Here is a 16,381-nt window from a genome sequence, read left to right on the forward strand (position 1 = left end):
CGGATTGTTTGCAGATTATCGCAGTGGATCTTCGTGTGCTGCTGCGTATCGAAGCAAATTGCGTCAAAGAATCTGCGCCACCAAATAACCTCCCTGGCGGCGGTAGAAAGAGATAGAAGCTCTGCCTCAGTGCTTGACGTTGTGACCGTCTTCTGCTTGCCAGCGTGCCAATCGATAGGTCCTCCGTACAACTGAAATAGAAATCCGTCAGAGCTATGGCGAGTGGCCAGCTAATACGGCCTGAGTATTCGATCGTCAGCGTGCGCGTGCCGCAGAGATAGCAAATAACTCGATCAGCAGCAGCTGCGTGAGCTACGCTCGGATTCTTCAAAAATTGCGCTAATTTTGAAACGGCGTGAGCTATATCAGGGCGCGAAATAACGGCTGCAAAATTGAGCGAACCAACGCGTTACTGGTATGCTAAAATTTGCTGTGCGCTCACTTGTGCGTCTGAATTCGGAATTAGGGCATCATCAGAGGGTAGCGGAGTCTTTGGCGACTTGCTATTGGCGTTAATGTTGAATTTAGCGGCTATTTTAGTAATATAACAGTCTTGACAGAGCCATAGCTTGCGTTGAAGTCTATCTCTATCAACTCGAATGCCTAGAAACCATTTTAGCTCACCAAGAGATCTCATTTCGAAGCGCTGTAGCAAGTTGTGCTCGAATTCCTTGAATTTCTGCTCGTTTTTCTTGCTGTACAGAATCGCTATATCGTCGACGTAGAAGAATAGAAGCAACGAATCGCATGCGAAGAGGCAGCTAACGCTAGGGATAGGGTGAAGACCTAGCTCCTCAATAGCTGTGCTGAAATTCGTATACTAAAGCAGCGGCGATTGCTTGAGGCCGTACAATGCGCGTAGAAGTAGCCAGCTCTGCTGAGAACGCTTATAACCCTCAGGGGGTATGCAGAATATCCGTTCGTTGAGTTTGCTATTAACGAACGCGTTGACAGCGTCATATTGGCGAATATCAAGATCGAACGCCGCTGCTATAGCCATTAGCGCGCGAAGTGTACGCGCTGCAAGTGTTGCGGCGTAGGCATCCTGCTCTGTTGACTGCAAATCGCCTCGTATGAACGCGTTGATAGCGTCATATTAGCGAATTTCGAGATCGAACGCCGCTACTATAGCCATTAGCGCGCGAAGTATACGTGCTGCGAGTGTTGCGGCGTAGGTATCCTGCTCTGTTGACTGCAAATCGCCTCGTACGCAGAGCCTGGCCTTGAATTTGATGAGATAGCCGTCTGTGTCGAATTTGTATTTAAATACCCATAGCAGGGGCAACGGCATAGCAGTAACAGCCTCCTTATTCACCCACTTGAACGTCTCTCTGCGTGCCAGCTCTTGAATCTCTCTATTAGCAGCAAGCTTGAATTCTGTAGCGAATTTATGCTTAGTCATTTGCTTCCAGCTGCGCAGCTCCGTAGGCAGCGTATCTCTGTGTAACCCATCTATTTTTCCACTTTTTTCGTGCCCTGCAGCGAATGCTGCGTAGAAGGGCGTGAGCTCAGTAGTCTGCGCAAGCGCTGCGGCGTAATTCTGACGTCGAGAGCTCATACGAGAGCGTTTCGAGCCTTCTGGCAGGATATTTCGAGAGTCGAAGTCAGATCGATTTTCAGAGGGCGTAGAAGCGCTGCTAGGCGCAGAATCCGATTATTATACTAATATTTTTTATTATAACCAGTTAGAAAGCGTGCCAGAAGCACTCGAATCGCAGGGAGTTGGCGCGGCTGTAGAATTTGGCGTAGAGGCGCTAGGAGAGTCGTTTTCGCCTCCTGCGGATCTTGCGCCGCGCTCCCTCTCCTCCTCCTCTTCAGTATCTGCACGGCTATTTGGCTCTGCCGCGGCCATAGAAGGAATTTCAAGGATCTCTATAACCTGGTTAGTCGATTCGCGTAGAAGATGGCCTATATCTAGCTCTGCAGGATCGTAGAATAGCTCTTCATTAAACGTAACATCCCTTGTTCGTACGACCTTCTCCAGACTTGGTATCCAAATTCGATAGATATTTGTCGACTCATATCCTACCAAATACCCTATATAAGCTCTTAGCTGCAGCTTCTGCAAGCGTGGTATGTGCTTATTCAACGGATAGGCTCTGCATCCGTACGTGCGGAGATGAGCTAGATTCGGCTTCTGCTTTAATAGCGATTCGTATGAGGTCCTCCACTCTAGCTGGCGCTTGGGCGTACGATTATCGAGATATCCAGTTGCTTTGACGATTTCTGGCCACAAGCTAGCCGGTAGATTAGCAGCTATACGCAAACAGCGCGCTTTTCTGATTATCACCCCCCCAGAGCGTTCAGCTGCGCCATTTTGCTCTGGAGATGCTGGAGCAGAGCGCTCTGTAGTGATCCCTCTTTTTGCTGCTATTTCTGTATACTTGCTGCCTAGTGTTGCCTAGCGTTCGCTCTCCATCTGTGCGTATGAAGCTCACGGAGGCGTTATAACGCGTTTTGACCATATTCAAGAATTCTTCGATGATGCCGTACGCTTGTGACTTCTCTCGATGCGTATACACAAAATCCATGCCTGTAACGAAGCAGCGGAACGCTGGAGAGGCTTTTTGGCAGGCTCTGATTGGCCAGAGCGTCGAGAGATGATTTTATGAGCTGTGCTTAACGCACAGGGTTCGCAGTCAGTTCGCAGGGCCGTAGAAGGAGCAACGACTGCTCCGTTAACGTTTTTCTGCAAATAAGAGATAGCCTCTTGCCCTGGATGCCCTAGAATAGCGTGCCAACGGTCAGCCGTGGCCTTAATCGCCTCTTTAGGAGCTCTGCTGCTGGCGGCGAACATTGCCTCTTTAGGAGCTCTGCTGCTGGCGGCGAACGTCGATAGAGTGCCTTTTTCAGCCGGTAGAGGGCACGCGCTGGAGAGGCTTTTTGGCAGGCTCTGCATGGTCTGAGATTAAGGTGTTGTAACTTACTAGTGCAAGGGCATCAACTGAGTGACAGAGCGTAACATCTGGACGTATCTCAACAGTTTAGGCACAAATCAATTTTATTAGCAGGGAGAGCACAGGGGGAGGGGGGGGAATAGTGCGGAAGTATTGCGCGCCCAGGATCTCCATGAACTTTTCCACTGTGGAGCTTCTCGGTGCCAAGGCCGCAGTCAAATAGTTTCTCGACAGAACAAATTCATTGCCTCAATCAGCACAACATCATCCACACATTCTCGACTTGAAGAGGGTGGTGGTCGGGCTGAAGTAAAATGCCGCGCAAGGCTGTTGATTCCCGCATCCCAGCGCTAATTCGTAATGGCGTTCAGGAAAAGAAAAGAAGTTTCATTGTGGTGGTAGGAGATAGGGCGAAAGATGTTATTGTACATTTGCATTATATCATGTCCAGTGTCGATATCAAACAGAACAAGTCCGTTCTATGGGCCTACAAGAAAGACCTCCTGGGTTTTACGAGTCATCGAAAGAAAAGAGAAGCAAAGATTCGGAAAGAGGTGAAGAGAGGCATTCGAGAAGCCAACACCGAAGATCCGTTCGAATTGTTCGTCACTCTCCACAACATCCGCTATGTCTACTATAAGGAGACCGACAAGATACTGGGAAACACATATGGAATGTGCATATTGCAAGACTTCGAGGCAGTCACACCGAATCTATTGGCCAGGACGATCGAGACAGTGGAAGGTGGTGGCTTGGTGCTGCTCCTGCTGAAGGGTATGAAGAGCTTGAAACAGCTATACACACTCTCAATGGATGTACATTCAAGATATCGGACAGAGGCCCATAACGATGTCGTCTCTCGTTTCAATGAACGTTTCATCCTTTCTTTGGGCACTTGTGAGTCGTGTTTGGTAGTGGATGACGAGCTCAATGTACTCCCAGTATCAGGTGGTAAGAATGTCAAGCCGTTGCCACCACCAGCCACCGGAGATGAGGAAGTGAGTGAAACGAAGAAGGAGCTGAAGGAGATCAAGGACAACTTAGCCGATACACAGCCTGTGGGATCGTTGATCACCCTTGCAAGAACGATAGACCAAGCAAAGGCGTTACTTACTTTTGTCGACGCCATCTCAGAAAAGACATTGCGAAGTACCGTAACACTCACAGCTGCTAGGGGACGGGGCAAGTCCGCTGCATTGGGTGTCGCAATTGCTGCCGCTATAGCGCATGGCTATTCCAACATCTTCATTACTTCTCCAAGTCCGGAGAATCTGAAGACACTGTTCGAGTTCGTATTCAAAGGATTTGATGCGCTCAACTACATGGATCATGTCGACTATACCATCCTACAATCCACCAATCCAGAGTTCAATAAAGCTATCGTCAGAGTAAATGTGCATCGGCAGCACAGACAAACCATACAATACATCCAGCCGCAGGATGCTCATGTGCTGGGCCAAGCGGAACTTCTTGTCATTGATGAGGCTGCGGCAATCCCTCTGCCCATGGTCAAGAAGCTTATGGGCCCATACCTGGTCTTCATGGCCTCAACCATTAATGGCTATGAAGGGACTGGCAGGTCACTTTCACTGAAATTGATACAACAACTACGAGAGCAATCGCGAGGTGGTGGCAAAAGCAGTGAGGATACAGACATTGCAGACAGGTCGAATGGGAAGCCCACCAAGAATGGCGACAAGGTCTTTTCTGGTGGTCGTTCTCTGCGAGAGATCACGCTTTCGGAACCAATACGATATGCGCAGGGTGATGCTGTTGAAAAATGGCTCAACCGGCTTCTGTGTCTTGATGCAACACTCCCCAAATCACGGATGAATACTCAAGGCTGTCCACATCCATCTCAATGTCAACTTCTACATGTCAATCGTGACACTCTTTTCTCCTTTCACCCCGTCTCCGAAAAATTTCTACAGCAAATGATGGCTTTGTATGTGGCATCGCACTACAAGAACTCGCCCAATGACCTGCAACTCATGTCAGATGCGCCAGCTCATCAACTATTCGTTCTTGTCCCTCCCATTGACGACGAAGCAACTCGTCTCCCAGAACCACTCTGTGTTATTCAAGTCGCACTTGAAGGTCGCATCAGCAGACAAAGCGTTCTCAATAGCCTCAGTCGTGGGCAACGTGCCGGTGGTGACCTCATTCCATGGGTTGTCAGCCAACAATTTCAAGACTCCGAGTTCGCCGGACTCTCTGGTTCTCGAATAGTCCGTATAGCAACCAACCCTGATTATCTCAACATGGGGTATGGATCTCGTGCATTACAGCTACTCACCGATTTCTACGAGGGGAAGTTCACCAATCTTTCCGAAAACGACAGCTCCACCATTCAAGACATCGAATCGATGCCACGAGTCACGGACGCCGAGTTCGAATCCACATCGCTGCTCGAAGACACGATAAATATTCGCGATATCCACACAATGCCACCTCTGTTCAGCAAACTCTCTGAGTGTCGTCCTGATCTTCTCGACTACCTAGGAGTCTCCTTCGGCCTCACCTCTCCTCTCCACAAATTCTGGAAACGTGCCCACTTCGCCCCAGTATACCTGCGCCAAACTCCGAATGATCTTACGGGCGAACATACCTGCGTGATGCTTCGGCCGCTTCTCAACAATGACGCAGACGACGTCACCTGGCTTCCCGCCTACGCATCCGATTTTCACAAGCGCTTCCTAACACTCCTATCCTACCAATTCCGAACCTTCCCCGCCATTCAAAGCCTTAGTATTTCTGAATCCGCCACAAAAGTTACCTCGAGTCCAAAATCCAGTTCCGCTACCAGCACGTCTCCCCTAACAGTCTCAGACCTCGAAGCGGCATTCTCTCCCTTCGACCTAGCCCGCTTAGATAGTTATGCAAACAACATGCTAGATTACCACGTAATCCTCGATCTTCTCCCACAAATTGCCATGTTCTATTTCACAGGACGTCTGAGAACCTCTGTCAATTTGTCAGGCGTCCAGCAAGCCATCCTTCTTGCCATCGGCCTGCAGAGAAAGGTGTTGGAGGATGTAGAGCACGAACTTGGTGTCCTGGCTAGTCAGCTACTGGCTATGTTTGTGAAGGTTGTGAGGAAGGTGTCGAATTGCTTTCGGGCATTGAAAGAAGATGCTGTGGCCGAGACTTTACCGGCCAAGAGCGCAGGGGATGTGGAAGCTGGAGATGTGGTGGATGGAATGGACATGGACCAAGTTCCACACCACGGCGCTGACACCAATGCCAACACTCATGTCCTCAATTCAGAGGGTAAGGAGAAGAAGACTCCAGCTTCACGCTTCCAACCAATCGCTCAGTCCCTATCCGACGAGCTAGCAGAAGGGGGCAAAGAAGTAGACAGGGAGATGAAGGAGAAGCAACGCGCGCTTATCGATGCGCTACCTTTGGATCAGTGAGCTTTCCACCCTCTACCGTAAAACCTAAACTCCTATCACCTCTCCGCTCTATATTGTTGTTGTGAAGGGAGTAACTAATGCTAATGCCCAGCCTACAGATACGAGATTCCCAACACGGGCCCGTACCCAACCACGAACACCAACGGCAACAGTAACAGTAAAAGTAACACTGATAAATTATGGGAAGACGCAGAGCGACAGATCCGCCAGGCTGCTGCCGGCGGAGGAAGTACGACTGTGAGCGTGAAATTAACCAAGGCCGCAACCAAGCGGAGGCTTGACGGGAGAGACAAGCATGAAGAGGAGAAAGAGCAAAAGAAGAAAAAGAAGAGCGGAAAAGATGGGAAGGAGAGGAGGGAGAGGAAAGAGCATAGATCCAAGAGATAGAAATTGAAATCTCTAAGGAGCCAGCCAGCCAATCAGACACCCCCAGGGCATTCGTTTGAAGCCTGCTCATTTTCCCATTTCAAAGGCGAGAATGACTAACTGGTAGTTAGAGCAGACAGATCTCCGGTAGACCAGCAAAATGACCAGCCATGATTTGATACGCATGCAGATGCAATCTTGATATGTATTTGATGTATGCTCGCCCCCCTAACTCTCCTCCTGAAATCTCCTCCAGGAAGTCAACCTCTCCTACTCGAACCCCATCCATCCATCTATTCATCCTCACGTAGCATGAAATCCAAGAGAAAGGGCAGATTGCATGCATATTGGGTTGTTGTGTTGCTTTGCTAGGGACGCAATGTTCACGTCCAGGTTCACTCACAGTTAAGCTAGGTACTAAGAGTGATGATGATGCACACAGCCAGCGGGGGACAGATGGAGTGCTAGTTGGGTACTGTAAGGAGGTCATCAGGGCCTGTATTGTACGTATGTATTAGTTAGCGAGCAAGTCAGGGAGGGGTATAGCAGCAGCAGCAGATGGAAGGGAAGGGAAAATGCCGAGTGGAAGCCAGACACGGGCAAGACAAGACAAGACAAGACTCTGGCCAGTCCAGCCCACTGCCCGGTTCAGGCTGGTGCGCTGGTCGGACGAGCGACTGAGTAAAAGCTACTGCAATGAAAGATGCTTAGAGAGTCGGTAGCTCTCCAATGAATGCTTGACCTTCAGTATCACTATCAGTATCCAAGCTCACCCCCTCCTTCCTGCCTCCGCCTTCCGCCTCCCTCCGCCAAAGCTCTAACTGGTATGGAACCAAGGCTTCAGGCAAGACGCAATCGCAACCGAAATCGAAGTTGCAAGCTCCGCCCAGCCAGCCCAACCCAATCATGCCACCGTCTTAGAGCAACCACCTCATCTCGCTTGCGCTTCTCTTCTGGCTAGAACACAATATTTTCTTTCTTCGTTATCCCGTGCCACGCCATGCGCCCCTCCAATCTGGCCTGCAAATATCGGACAGAAGAGCGTGCTTGTTCTCCGGCCTTTTTCTCTTCTTTCTCGATTTTGTTTTCTGGTTTGGAAGATATTGGTCGATGATGTACTTGGGTGGGATGATGGTGGTAGTGATTGTGACTGCGATGTCTATTCTCCGCTTTTGAAAAGGGGAGGGGGTGTGAGTGGTGATAAAGGAAGAAAAAGCGGGAAGAAGAGAGAGAGCGCTAGGGGATAATAGTGTTTTTAAATATTATTTTCGCAATGAAGTGAATAGAGGGAAGGGTTGAGGGTAGGGATAAGGATAGATAAAGATAGATAAGGATAGTGATGTGATTTTGCAAAAATAAGGTGGTGGCGAGGTAAAGCTCAAGAATGGTGTTGATACCGTGAATGGTACCGCGAATGGTACCGCTAGGCTCAGCACCAGCAATCAGGATCAGGGTCCAGCTCAAGATTTGGGTGGCCGGCCTCGTCTGCTCTTCGGGAGATTGAGGGACTTGGCGTATTGGTTGCGGGTTTTGACTGACTACGGGGAAGGGAGAGGTGGTTAGCACGTTGTCGAGGTGAAATCCAACAAGGAGACGAAGGCCGGCGTTTTACCGCCTGGCAAGGGAGGGAAAGAGAGAAGGTAGGGAAGATGTGGTGCTTACTGTCTTCGCGGCGGTGTATTCGCCATCTTCAGGGTCATAGTCTTCTGTTTTCCTTGCTTTAGGTCTGGCCTTCGCCTTGGCTTTGGGACTGAAGCTCGGCTTTACCGGTGGTTCGGAGGCTACTGGCGCATTGGGGGTCACAGCGGCAGTTGCTAAAGGTTCTGCTTTGATATTGGCTGACACGGCGCTGTTTTGAAAGGTATTCGCGAGCTCGGTGAAGGAGCTGCCATCCCATGTTTTCCATCCTTCGTGGTAATCGTGCCGCAAAGCGCTGATGGTGTTGACACTGACCCCTTTCAGGCGCTTGGCAATCGTGGACCAGTCCGGCATCCCCTTTACATATCGGGATTTCCGGTGATTTTGTAACACCACGTTGATTTTGGGTTTGAAGTAGGTTTGTAGGTATCTTTCACGGAGGTTATCATCAGAAGAGGATGGTGAAGCCGTATTCGCCAACGGACTGGCGTTGGCAATTTCATGTTTCTGTCTTTTCACACCCTGACAGTATTAACAGATGGAAGCCTCGAGAAAGAGATGAAAAGAGAGCTAGAGAAAGCTGCATACCTGATCGTCGTCAGAAATATCAGATATGGCGTCTCTCTTGCCAAGAGTGGTGTTTCCTGAAGGTGGTTCAGACACCATATCTGGCGCTTCTGCGGGCCATGGTCCATGAAGATGCTCGAAAGGAACCGATTTATCGCTGTGGACTGTTTCGTCCATGATTTCATTGGATTCACCGTGCTTCTCAGCATCATTATTGCTTCCACCTTCAATGCTAGGTTCACTCTCTGTTCCGAGAAGCTGCCGCACGAGAGAAGGGTGCGAAACGACGTTGTTCTGGTCAAGACCTGCTGAGCTCGTCTCCTTCTCACTTTCGTCCATGGTCTCCTCAACTAACTGATGCTTGCTGATCGTTGCTGCGAGCTGGCTACTGCTCATATTTGCGATGGAGTCTTGCTGAGACGACTCACCATTGTAGCTGTACAGCTCTTTTGGGTCGACACCCGCAAGCTCCAAAAGCTCCTTAAGATTATATCCTGGAACGCGCCCACCAGACATCATGAAGGCCAGAAATCTCCCATTGACCCAGTTGATCATGTCTGCACGCCGCTTCTGGTCAGAGATCTCAACAGCCCAAGCAGCCCATTGGTAGAGCAATACCATCATCTGCATATGAGGCGGCGCATGCTCAGGAGGGATCCGATCATGATAGTTCTCTTCGGCGTTCCTAGCTCGCATAGCTTCAAGACGTTCCCCGTAGGCATTCAGCACTTTAGGCTCTGCAAGGTCGATGTATTCAGGATTTCCATGATCTCGGTTGTACGCAAGAAGTGACTTTGTCGATCTAGCTTGCTGCTCGTGAGCCGTGAGAATACGAGGTGAATCCTCTGGGGGCCTTTCTTGCCTCCCAGGTTCAGCGTTGATAATTGTGTTACTGTCCTCCTTGTCGTGAGCGAATTCCTCGCTAAAACCACGGCCCTCACCGATGTCTTCCCGCACAGAGCCATTTTTGATTGATTCTGGATGGGCATCGACGTGCATAAGATCCTTAAGAGGGTGCGATGCAGGTTTTATAGAGATTTTGCTGTCCTCATCGTCCGAGGAAGAGTAGAGGCGAAGGAGTTCCCTCTTAGTGTCTATGACACGCAGTATATTCGAAGACTTTGACGAAGAAGTCGATCGGCGCTGTGCCAGTATTGCAGGAGAACCCGTGTATTTTGGCTCCAGCATCATCGCCGCTTGCTCAATCGAGCTGAGAGAAATTTCTTTCGGCGGTATCCAAGTGAAGTTGTCAGAATCGTCAAAGCTAAGTCCAGCAAAATTCAAGAGATCGGTAAGAAAAGATCGACGACCCTGGCACGACTATCTCAAAATAGCTCACCGGATGGAAGGTTAGAAGATGTGAGAGAGCGGCGGACTTGACGGATCGCCGGTTCGGAGTTGTCTTCGAAAATGGACGACAAAAACTGATCGAGGTTGCAGGATGACATTCGCAATGTGAAGTGGATATAGAACGTATCGTCGAAAGTGAATGGGTTGACAGTGAAACCCCGCAAGAAAGCGACGCACGGTCGAATACTTATTCTCCCGGGTGAAAGCAAGATGACGTGGAGGAACGTGTTAAACTTCAAATGAGAGGGAGGGTAGCAGGGGTTGAATAAAGAGAAGAACGAAGATGGGCATGACCCGAGCGCGTCGGCTCAGAAGCGGTTAAGGTTGACTTGAATGCCACCTTTAAACGAAGTACAAGGACTGAGCAAGCAGCGAGGCACCAATGAAGGTATACTTGGATGGAAAAGGGAAAATGGAGGACAGGCAAACGTGTTGCATAAATCCCAAGGACTTGAGGACCTTTCTAAAGAAAAAGAAGAACCCCAGCTTGATGTACGTCAAACCTGGCCTGAGAAAGGAAAGGTTACCTTGAAGAAGAATGCGAAACAGCTTTTGATTTCTTGGCCATGCATTCTGAGTGCAGCGACGACTTGCTCACATACCTACAGCTCATCGTGATCGGCCTCCTTTTCCGCTGGCTGCAGAATGACACCCTCATCCAGAGACTCTTTCTTCCCATCTCCTAACTTAATTGCATCAATAAACGACTCCATTGAGACGACATCAGTATTCTCGCCGCTATATCGTCTCCACCAACCTCTTTTCGTATTCATAGCAATGATCTCGAGTTCCGTTACTGGCTTCAGTCCGAGCTTATCCCTTAATTTCTCGGTAGCTTCGTTCTCCGCCGGTACCGCATAAAATGGAAACAGCTTGGCTTTACGTTTAACATGCTTCTCAGCAATCAAAGCAAGAGACTTCAATGCTTGTGCGACTGGTTCCGGCGGTGTAGCATCCGCATCTACTTGCGATGGGAGCAGGGCCATGACACATGTACCAATCTTGGGATCAAGACAACTCAAGATAAGATCAGCCAGGGTTACCAAGCTCCGTAATGGAGGGGTTGAATCAGGCACTGTGATGGGCGTCTCGGATGGAGGAACGATAGGCATTGGTGATTCGGATGCATCAAAGTCCTCCAGGACAATGGTGCTACCACTCGCTGCAGCTTCTGATGCTTCAGCAGATTTGTGGGATGCTGACGCCTCGGAAAAGGCGGACGAGGATGAAGAGGATGGTCTCGTGGCCTTCGGCCTTCTAGAAGATGATGCTTTTGTAGACTCCGGAGCTGGGTCTGGATTTGGAGGGACAATCTGGCTCAAAAAGGTGACGATGGGTTCTTTTTTCATTTCACCATCGTAAACCAATGAATCCTTTGCTCCGCCAGGAAGCAAAACCAATGTTGGAAATGTTGATATGCCGAACATCTCAACTGCTGCTGTCTCCTTGTTCCGAATCTGCGCAATATTTATTTTCCCAAGAAAGTCAATAGCTATTGCACGGAGAATAGCACTGGTCGTTCCTTTCTCTGTAAACAAAATAGCCTTGGTAGTTTCGTTACTTGTAGAGAGCCATCCATCTAAATCTTTTTCTTGTAGTCTCTTCACATGGTTTGGTATCTTGTCCACCACGGCACCAACGATGCCCTTCACATTTCGGGGTCCCTGGTAATCTTCAACTATCGGTCTACCGGGCTTGGAACCAGGTTTGATTATCTTCAACGTAGGAAATCCTTGTACGCCCATCTGGCTACAGAGCAGCTTATTCGAATCCTCGTCGCAATTGACTGCCGCTACTTTGGCAAGACCAGCCAAGGACTTCGCGGCTTCTTCATAGGTAGGTTTGAGGTTTTGACAATGCCCACACCATGGTGCGTAGAATCTGGGAAAGGTGAGCTTGATCGACGGTGCAGTTGGGTGTCCAAGTATGCGTACTCAACGATCTAGATGTTCGTTAGTGACAATCACGGGACGAAAGTGTTGCAGCTGATACCGAAGTATGATTCGAACCAGCGATCAGGCTATCATAGCTTTTGCTGTCGACCTGCAAGACAGGTGATTTCTTGGTATAGATCGCATCAGCGTTGACAAATGAGAGAAAAGCCAACACTGTCAGAGAGTTCTTGACTGTAGGCATTAAGGCTCTCTGATTGCGAGGATCGTCAGTGTGGAACAGAGAGGTGTTCGTAGGCAGTGTTACATAACTTGTAGTGCTCACCCGGGTTAGCCAGAATGTGCGGCGATTTAGCTGAAATCTAGTTAGCCAGACAAGCAGCCAAATTTGTGGCGGAGCTTTGGGTAAATTTCGGCTTACACATAACGTACTAGTACTCTGTTACCTGCACTCGTAAACTAAAGTGGTCTTGGCTCGAACGAGTCGCATTGCTGGTGTGCTCCTCGAGCTTGGTCTCACAGAAACACGTCTACAGTCATCGAAAAGCAAGTTATCTGTCGCGGCTATAGTAAATCAAACTGAAAAGTTGGCTTTATTTGCTTATGCGGATCTGATTTCATTAGATTCTTCTGAGGCTAATCAAGTATGACTCTAGATTCGCCTGTACTCCAGCAAAGCATTCAAAGCATAATCCCGATCCTTTCATTCCGGGGATCTTCTGACCATTGTCGAACACAAGATATCAATTTCATGTACTTGGCCTGTAGGAGATCCCAAAACTATGATTCTGAGATCTTCTAGGCTCTCGTGCCGGTCTTAAAAAATTGTATTTGACCAAACACAACACGATCTCTATTGCGCCAAGTATCTTCACTCTGTATCTTGGATTTCTGTCAGTCAAAAATTACATAGGATTCACTCGCTACAGAAATAGATAGGATCATCAGGTGAGCATTTTTACTTCTGACTACCGTCAGTCCTTACGCGTCTCTATACTGAGGTCATCGAGCACGAAACATAGCCTGAAAAATTGAGCTCTCACTGCGATCAAAGTCCGCAAGTCAGTGGTATGTGAAGCTGTCCGGTTTTTTGCTGTGGACCTGTACCTACACACTTTGAGATGCAGGTTCATCTAGCAAGATATCCTAAAGATTAGCGAGAAACAGACAGAAGCCTGCAATGAGTTGCGCCTCCACGCGGTACAGGCGGGAACCTGGCCTTACATTATTGTATTGGCCAGAGCTAAAGCAACTCATTCGAAAATTTCGCTAGACGTCTCAAGACAAGTACAAGATGGTGACTTGGGAAAGGTCGTCAACGATGCATAGTGGGGGAAGATATCTCACCATCACGAAGGAGGACGCGTGCCTTCCACCAAAATGACTGACCGAAGTGGCCGCACAAATAATATGGCAACGTGTGACGTGAACACTCGGAATCTCTATCTTGACCTCATGCCTTGGCGTGGATTCAGCGTCTCATACTCGTTACAAGCCAAAATCTCTTTCAAGCTGTGCCGTGAAGAGGTCTTCAAATACTGGCGAGACCCACGGATTTGGAATCACCCACCATGAATCCTCAACAGTATGGGCAAAGCTACATCGGTCCTCCGTCGAGCACGTTTCCGCCTTCATACGTCTCGCAGAACTATGGACCCACCAGCAACACATTCAACAATTGTTATCCCAGCCCACAACAGCCAGCGTACGGTGCAGTGTATATCCCGGTTGCTACACTTCCAGCGTTCCAGTATCATCATCCCTACGAGAATCCTCAGTCCTCACAAGCAGGACCTTGTCATCATTCCCTCCGCGAATCCTCAGTTCTCACAAGCAGGACCTTATCGTCATCCCTCCGCGAATCCTCAGTTCTCACAAGCAGGACCTTGTCATCATCCCGTTCCTTCATGTCACTATGATCATCGAGGGCAGCGGTACGAGCCTCAGACCTTCCCCCCTTATCATGCGGCTCAAGCCTACTTTGTCAACGATCAGTATGGAGGCGCAGAATATCCGAGACAGCAACCCTTCACGGACAATCACCATGTTCAGCAGCCTCCAACCATACGAATGGGCTTTGATGACAGCTCCAACCCTAACACGAGAGCACGACCTCACGCCACTACAGACCTTCGTCCTCAAGCGCAGTCATTCATACCTCGATCAAGCCGAATTCGTAAGACCAAGACCAAGGCATCGGGTCAAGTAGTTGACCTTCAAGATGAGCGTAATAACGACAATTCTCGGTGTGATGACGGCAAGCAGGATGGTCTGTCTGGTCAACCGTCGTTGTCTTTGCCAAGAAAGCCTGAAAAAGTGGTGCCATGGAAACGTCGGCGAGACAATACGCCCACCAAGACAAGTCCCCAAGCAAAGCGACATTCAAAGATGCCCATACCAGCCACCTGTGTTTCAAGCCAGACAAATGAAGCTCAGCAATCAGTCACACCCTCTGCCACACCTCAATCAGTGCCAAGTGGCTCTCGATCCAACTTACTGACTCATGATTCTTTGTCCGCAAGGGCGAAGAATCATGACTCGGGCAACTTAGGTCTGGAGCAGGACTTGACAAAGTCTTTCTCGACGTTTCGAACATCATTGACTGGCTCCGAATCTAGATTACAGAATCATGGTTCTTTGCCCGCACCGGTAAAGAATCGTGATTCGGGCAGTTCGGGTATGGAGCAGGACTTGAGCAAACCTTCCGCGACGCCTCATGCACCATCAGGTGGCTCTCGATCCAACTTACTGGCTCGTGGTTCCCAGTCCGCAGGGTGAGGAATCGTGACTCGGACGACTTGGGCAGAGAGCAAAGCTTGCATTAGACTTGTCCAAAGCATGAATCTCTTCAAACACGACATCAGGCAGTCGTGTCCGACAATGATCCTCCATCCTCGCAGGCAGTCACATGTCGCCCGGCGGGTAGTCATTGGCAAGAGACAAAACAAATGACACCTTCACCTTACACAAATTTGCTACAGTTTGCTGAAAGAACCTCCCAAGGATTTTCTTTGAGCCCACGAAGGATGTCCGTATTGTTTTAGAAACATTTGGGGTACGTGTCGCACGTTGTTGGATAGTACCTGAAACAAACACAGCAGAGGTTTTAACAGCTCCAGAACGACATAGCGATATTCTGGTGTTCACTTCAGCCGCTTAATGCTACCACAAAGCCATAACGTGTCGCCTGGACGGCGTGGAGCTGGAAACATGTCAGAGAAGACGTCTGTTTGTCTCATCCTTGAAGTCAAGTCCAAGGCAAGTGAAACGTCCAGACTCTGATGGAGAATCAGTCGATACAAAGATCATCGCCAGGGAGAAAAGAAACCCCACGCCAAATCATACTTCATGGAGAGAATCAAGTTGTCTCTACGCTAGCTTAGTACCTAAAGCGATATTTCTTCATTAAATTCTTGGCATAAGGATCTGTTTATGGCATGGAGGACTCCTCTGAATCTTATCATCCGGGCAACCCTGCTGCAAGAAGACCTTGGAAGAAATGTCTTACAAACGTTCTGCACGATCACCCAGAGGTTATCAATTCGTTTGAGACAGGGGAGAAACCCAACTCCTCAGTAGCTAAGTCAGGTTCTCATATAATTCTTCGAGAAGGGCTGGAACAAATTTCCTGTACTCCAAGGATCAGAGGCCTGCTTAGTGGCCTTTCCAAAGGGAACTTGCAACCAAATCTCATTCCCTAAGCCTCAAGATTTCCGTCAAGAACTCCTCAAAGCTCAATGTGACATAACCATCCCGATCATCATCATAGCCTTTGAACACGTCGGTCATCCGCTTGAGACTGATGCATGCCTGTACAAATAAATCGAAGCTCATGCCTTCCCTTCCTCGCCCCGTTCCTCCTCGGTCGTTGTAAGAATTATATAGTACTGCTGTAAATGGCTGACTCAATCGGTACCCAAATGCCAGTAATGCCTTGCCAAACTCTTGCAGGCTGATACGCCCAGAATGATCCTCGTCAAATCTCTCAAACAGCTCCCTCCAAGCAGCAAGGAATCGCCACAAATTAACGAATTCTTCGTAGGTGATGTGAGATTTTGTAGCTGTGGACGAGAACATCCTAAGCAGGCATTTAATTGTATATGGATCGAAAGCCGTGTAGTCGGCGTTGACTAGGGCTGATGAAAGTTCCTTCTCCGACAAGCAGCCCGAACCGGAAACGTTGGCAGCGCGGAACAGGGGAAACAGGTCTGCCTCATCAGGTGCCTGCGGTGGTGGTCGCGGGGTGGGAGGGGGT

General features: G+C 49.1%; 6 protein-coding genes across 6 annotated transcripts in view; 2 read left to right on the top strand and 4 right to left on the bottom strand.

The window, feature by feature from the left end:
- Positions 1–820: 820 nt before the first annotated feature.
- Positions 821–2,316, bottom strand: EPUS_00330 (uncharacterized protein; the record flags this gene model as incomplete). The annotated part of the gene is made up of 4 exons (XM_007805987.1): positions 821–990; positions 1,153–1,634; positions 1,683–2,237; positions 2,291–2,316. The coding sequence occupies 4 exons, from the start codon at positions 2,314–2,316 to the stop codon at positions 821–823; spliced, it is 1,233 nt and encodes a 410-aa protein (XP_007804178.1).
- Positions 2,317–3,340: 1,024 nt separating this feature from the next.
- EPUS_00331 (uncharacterized protein) lies at positions 3,341–6,700 on the top strand (the record flags this gene model as incomplete). The annotated part of the gene is made up of 2 exons (XM_007805988.1): positions 3,341–6,309; positions 6,412–6,700. The coding sequence occupies 2 exons, from the start codon at positions 3,341–3,343 to the stop codon at positions 6,698–6,700; spliced, it is 3,258 nt and encodes a 1,085-aa protein (XP_007804179.1).
- Positions 6,701–8,139: 1,439 nt separating this feature from the next.
- Positions 8,140–10,075, bottom strand: EPUS_00332 (uncharacterized protein; the record flags this gene model as incomplete). Its single annotated transcript, XM_007805989.1, has 3 exons — positions 8,140–8,217; positions 8,342–8,839; positions 8,906–10,075. 3 exons carry the CDS (start codon positions 10,073–10,075, stop codon positions 8,140–8,142), a joined length of 1,746 nt encoding a protein of 581 aa, XP_007804180.1.
- A 761-nt stretch (positions 10,076–10,836) lies between these two features.
- On the bottom strand, positions 10,837–12,370 carry EPUS_00333 (uncharacterized protein; the record flags this gene model as incomplete). Its single annotated transcript, XM_007805990.1, has 3 exons — positions 10,837–12,115; positions 12,169–12,176; positions 12,227–12,370. The coding sequence occupies 3 exons, from the start codon at positions 12,368–12,370 to the stop codon at positions 10,837–10,839; spliced, it is 1,431 nt and encodes a 476-aa protein (XP_007804181.1).
- A 1,343-nt stretch (positions 12,371–13,713) lies between these two features.
- EPUS_00334 (uncharacterized protein) lies at positions 13,714–14,904 on the top strand (the record flags this gene model as incomplete). Its single annotated transcript, XM_007805991.1, has 1 exon — positions 13,714–14,904. The coding sequence occupies one exon, from the start codon at positions 13,714–13,716 to the stop codon at positions 14,902–14,904; it is 1,191 nt and encodes a 396-aa protein (XP_007804182.1).
- Positions 14,905–15,816: 912 nt separating this feature from the next.
- The window catches only part of EPUS_00335 (uncharacterized protein), a gene marked incomplete at both ends in the record, with an annotated part of 992 nt that continues 427 nt past the window's right edge, over positions 15,817–16,381 (bottom strand). Inside the window, one exon of the mRNA XM_007805992.1 lies at positions 15,817–16,350. Within this exon, the coding sequence (XP_007804183.1) occupies positions 15,817–16,350 (534 nt within the window). The remainder of the gene's footprint in view (positions 16,351–16,381) is intronic.

The sequence above is a fragment of the Endocarpon pusillum genome (genome assembly GCF_000464535.1).
Source record: "Endocarpon pusillum Z07020 unplaced genomic scaffold scaffold4993, whole genome shotgun sequence".
NCBI lineage: Eukaryota > Fungi > Ascomycota > Eurotiomycetes > Verrucariales > Verrucariaceae > Endocarpon > Endocarpon pusillum.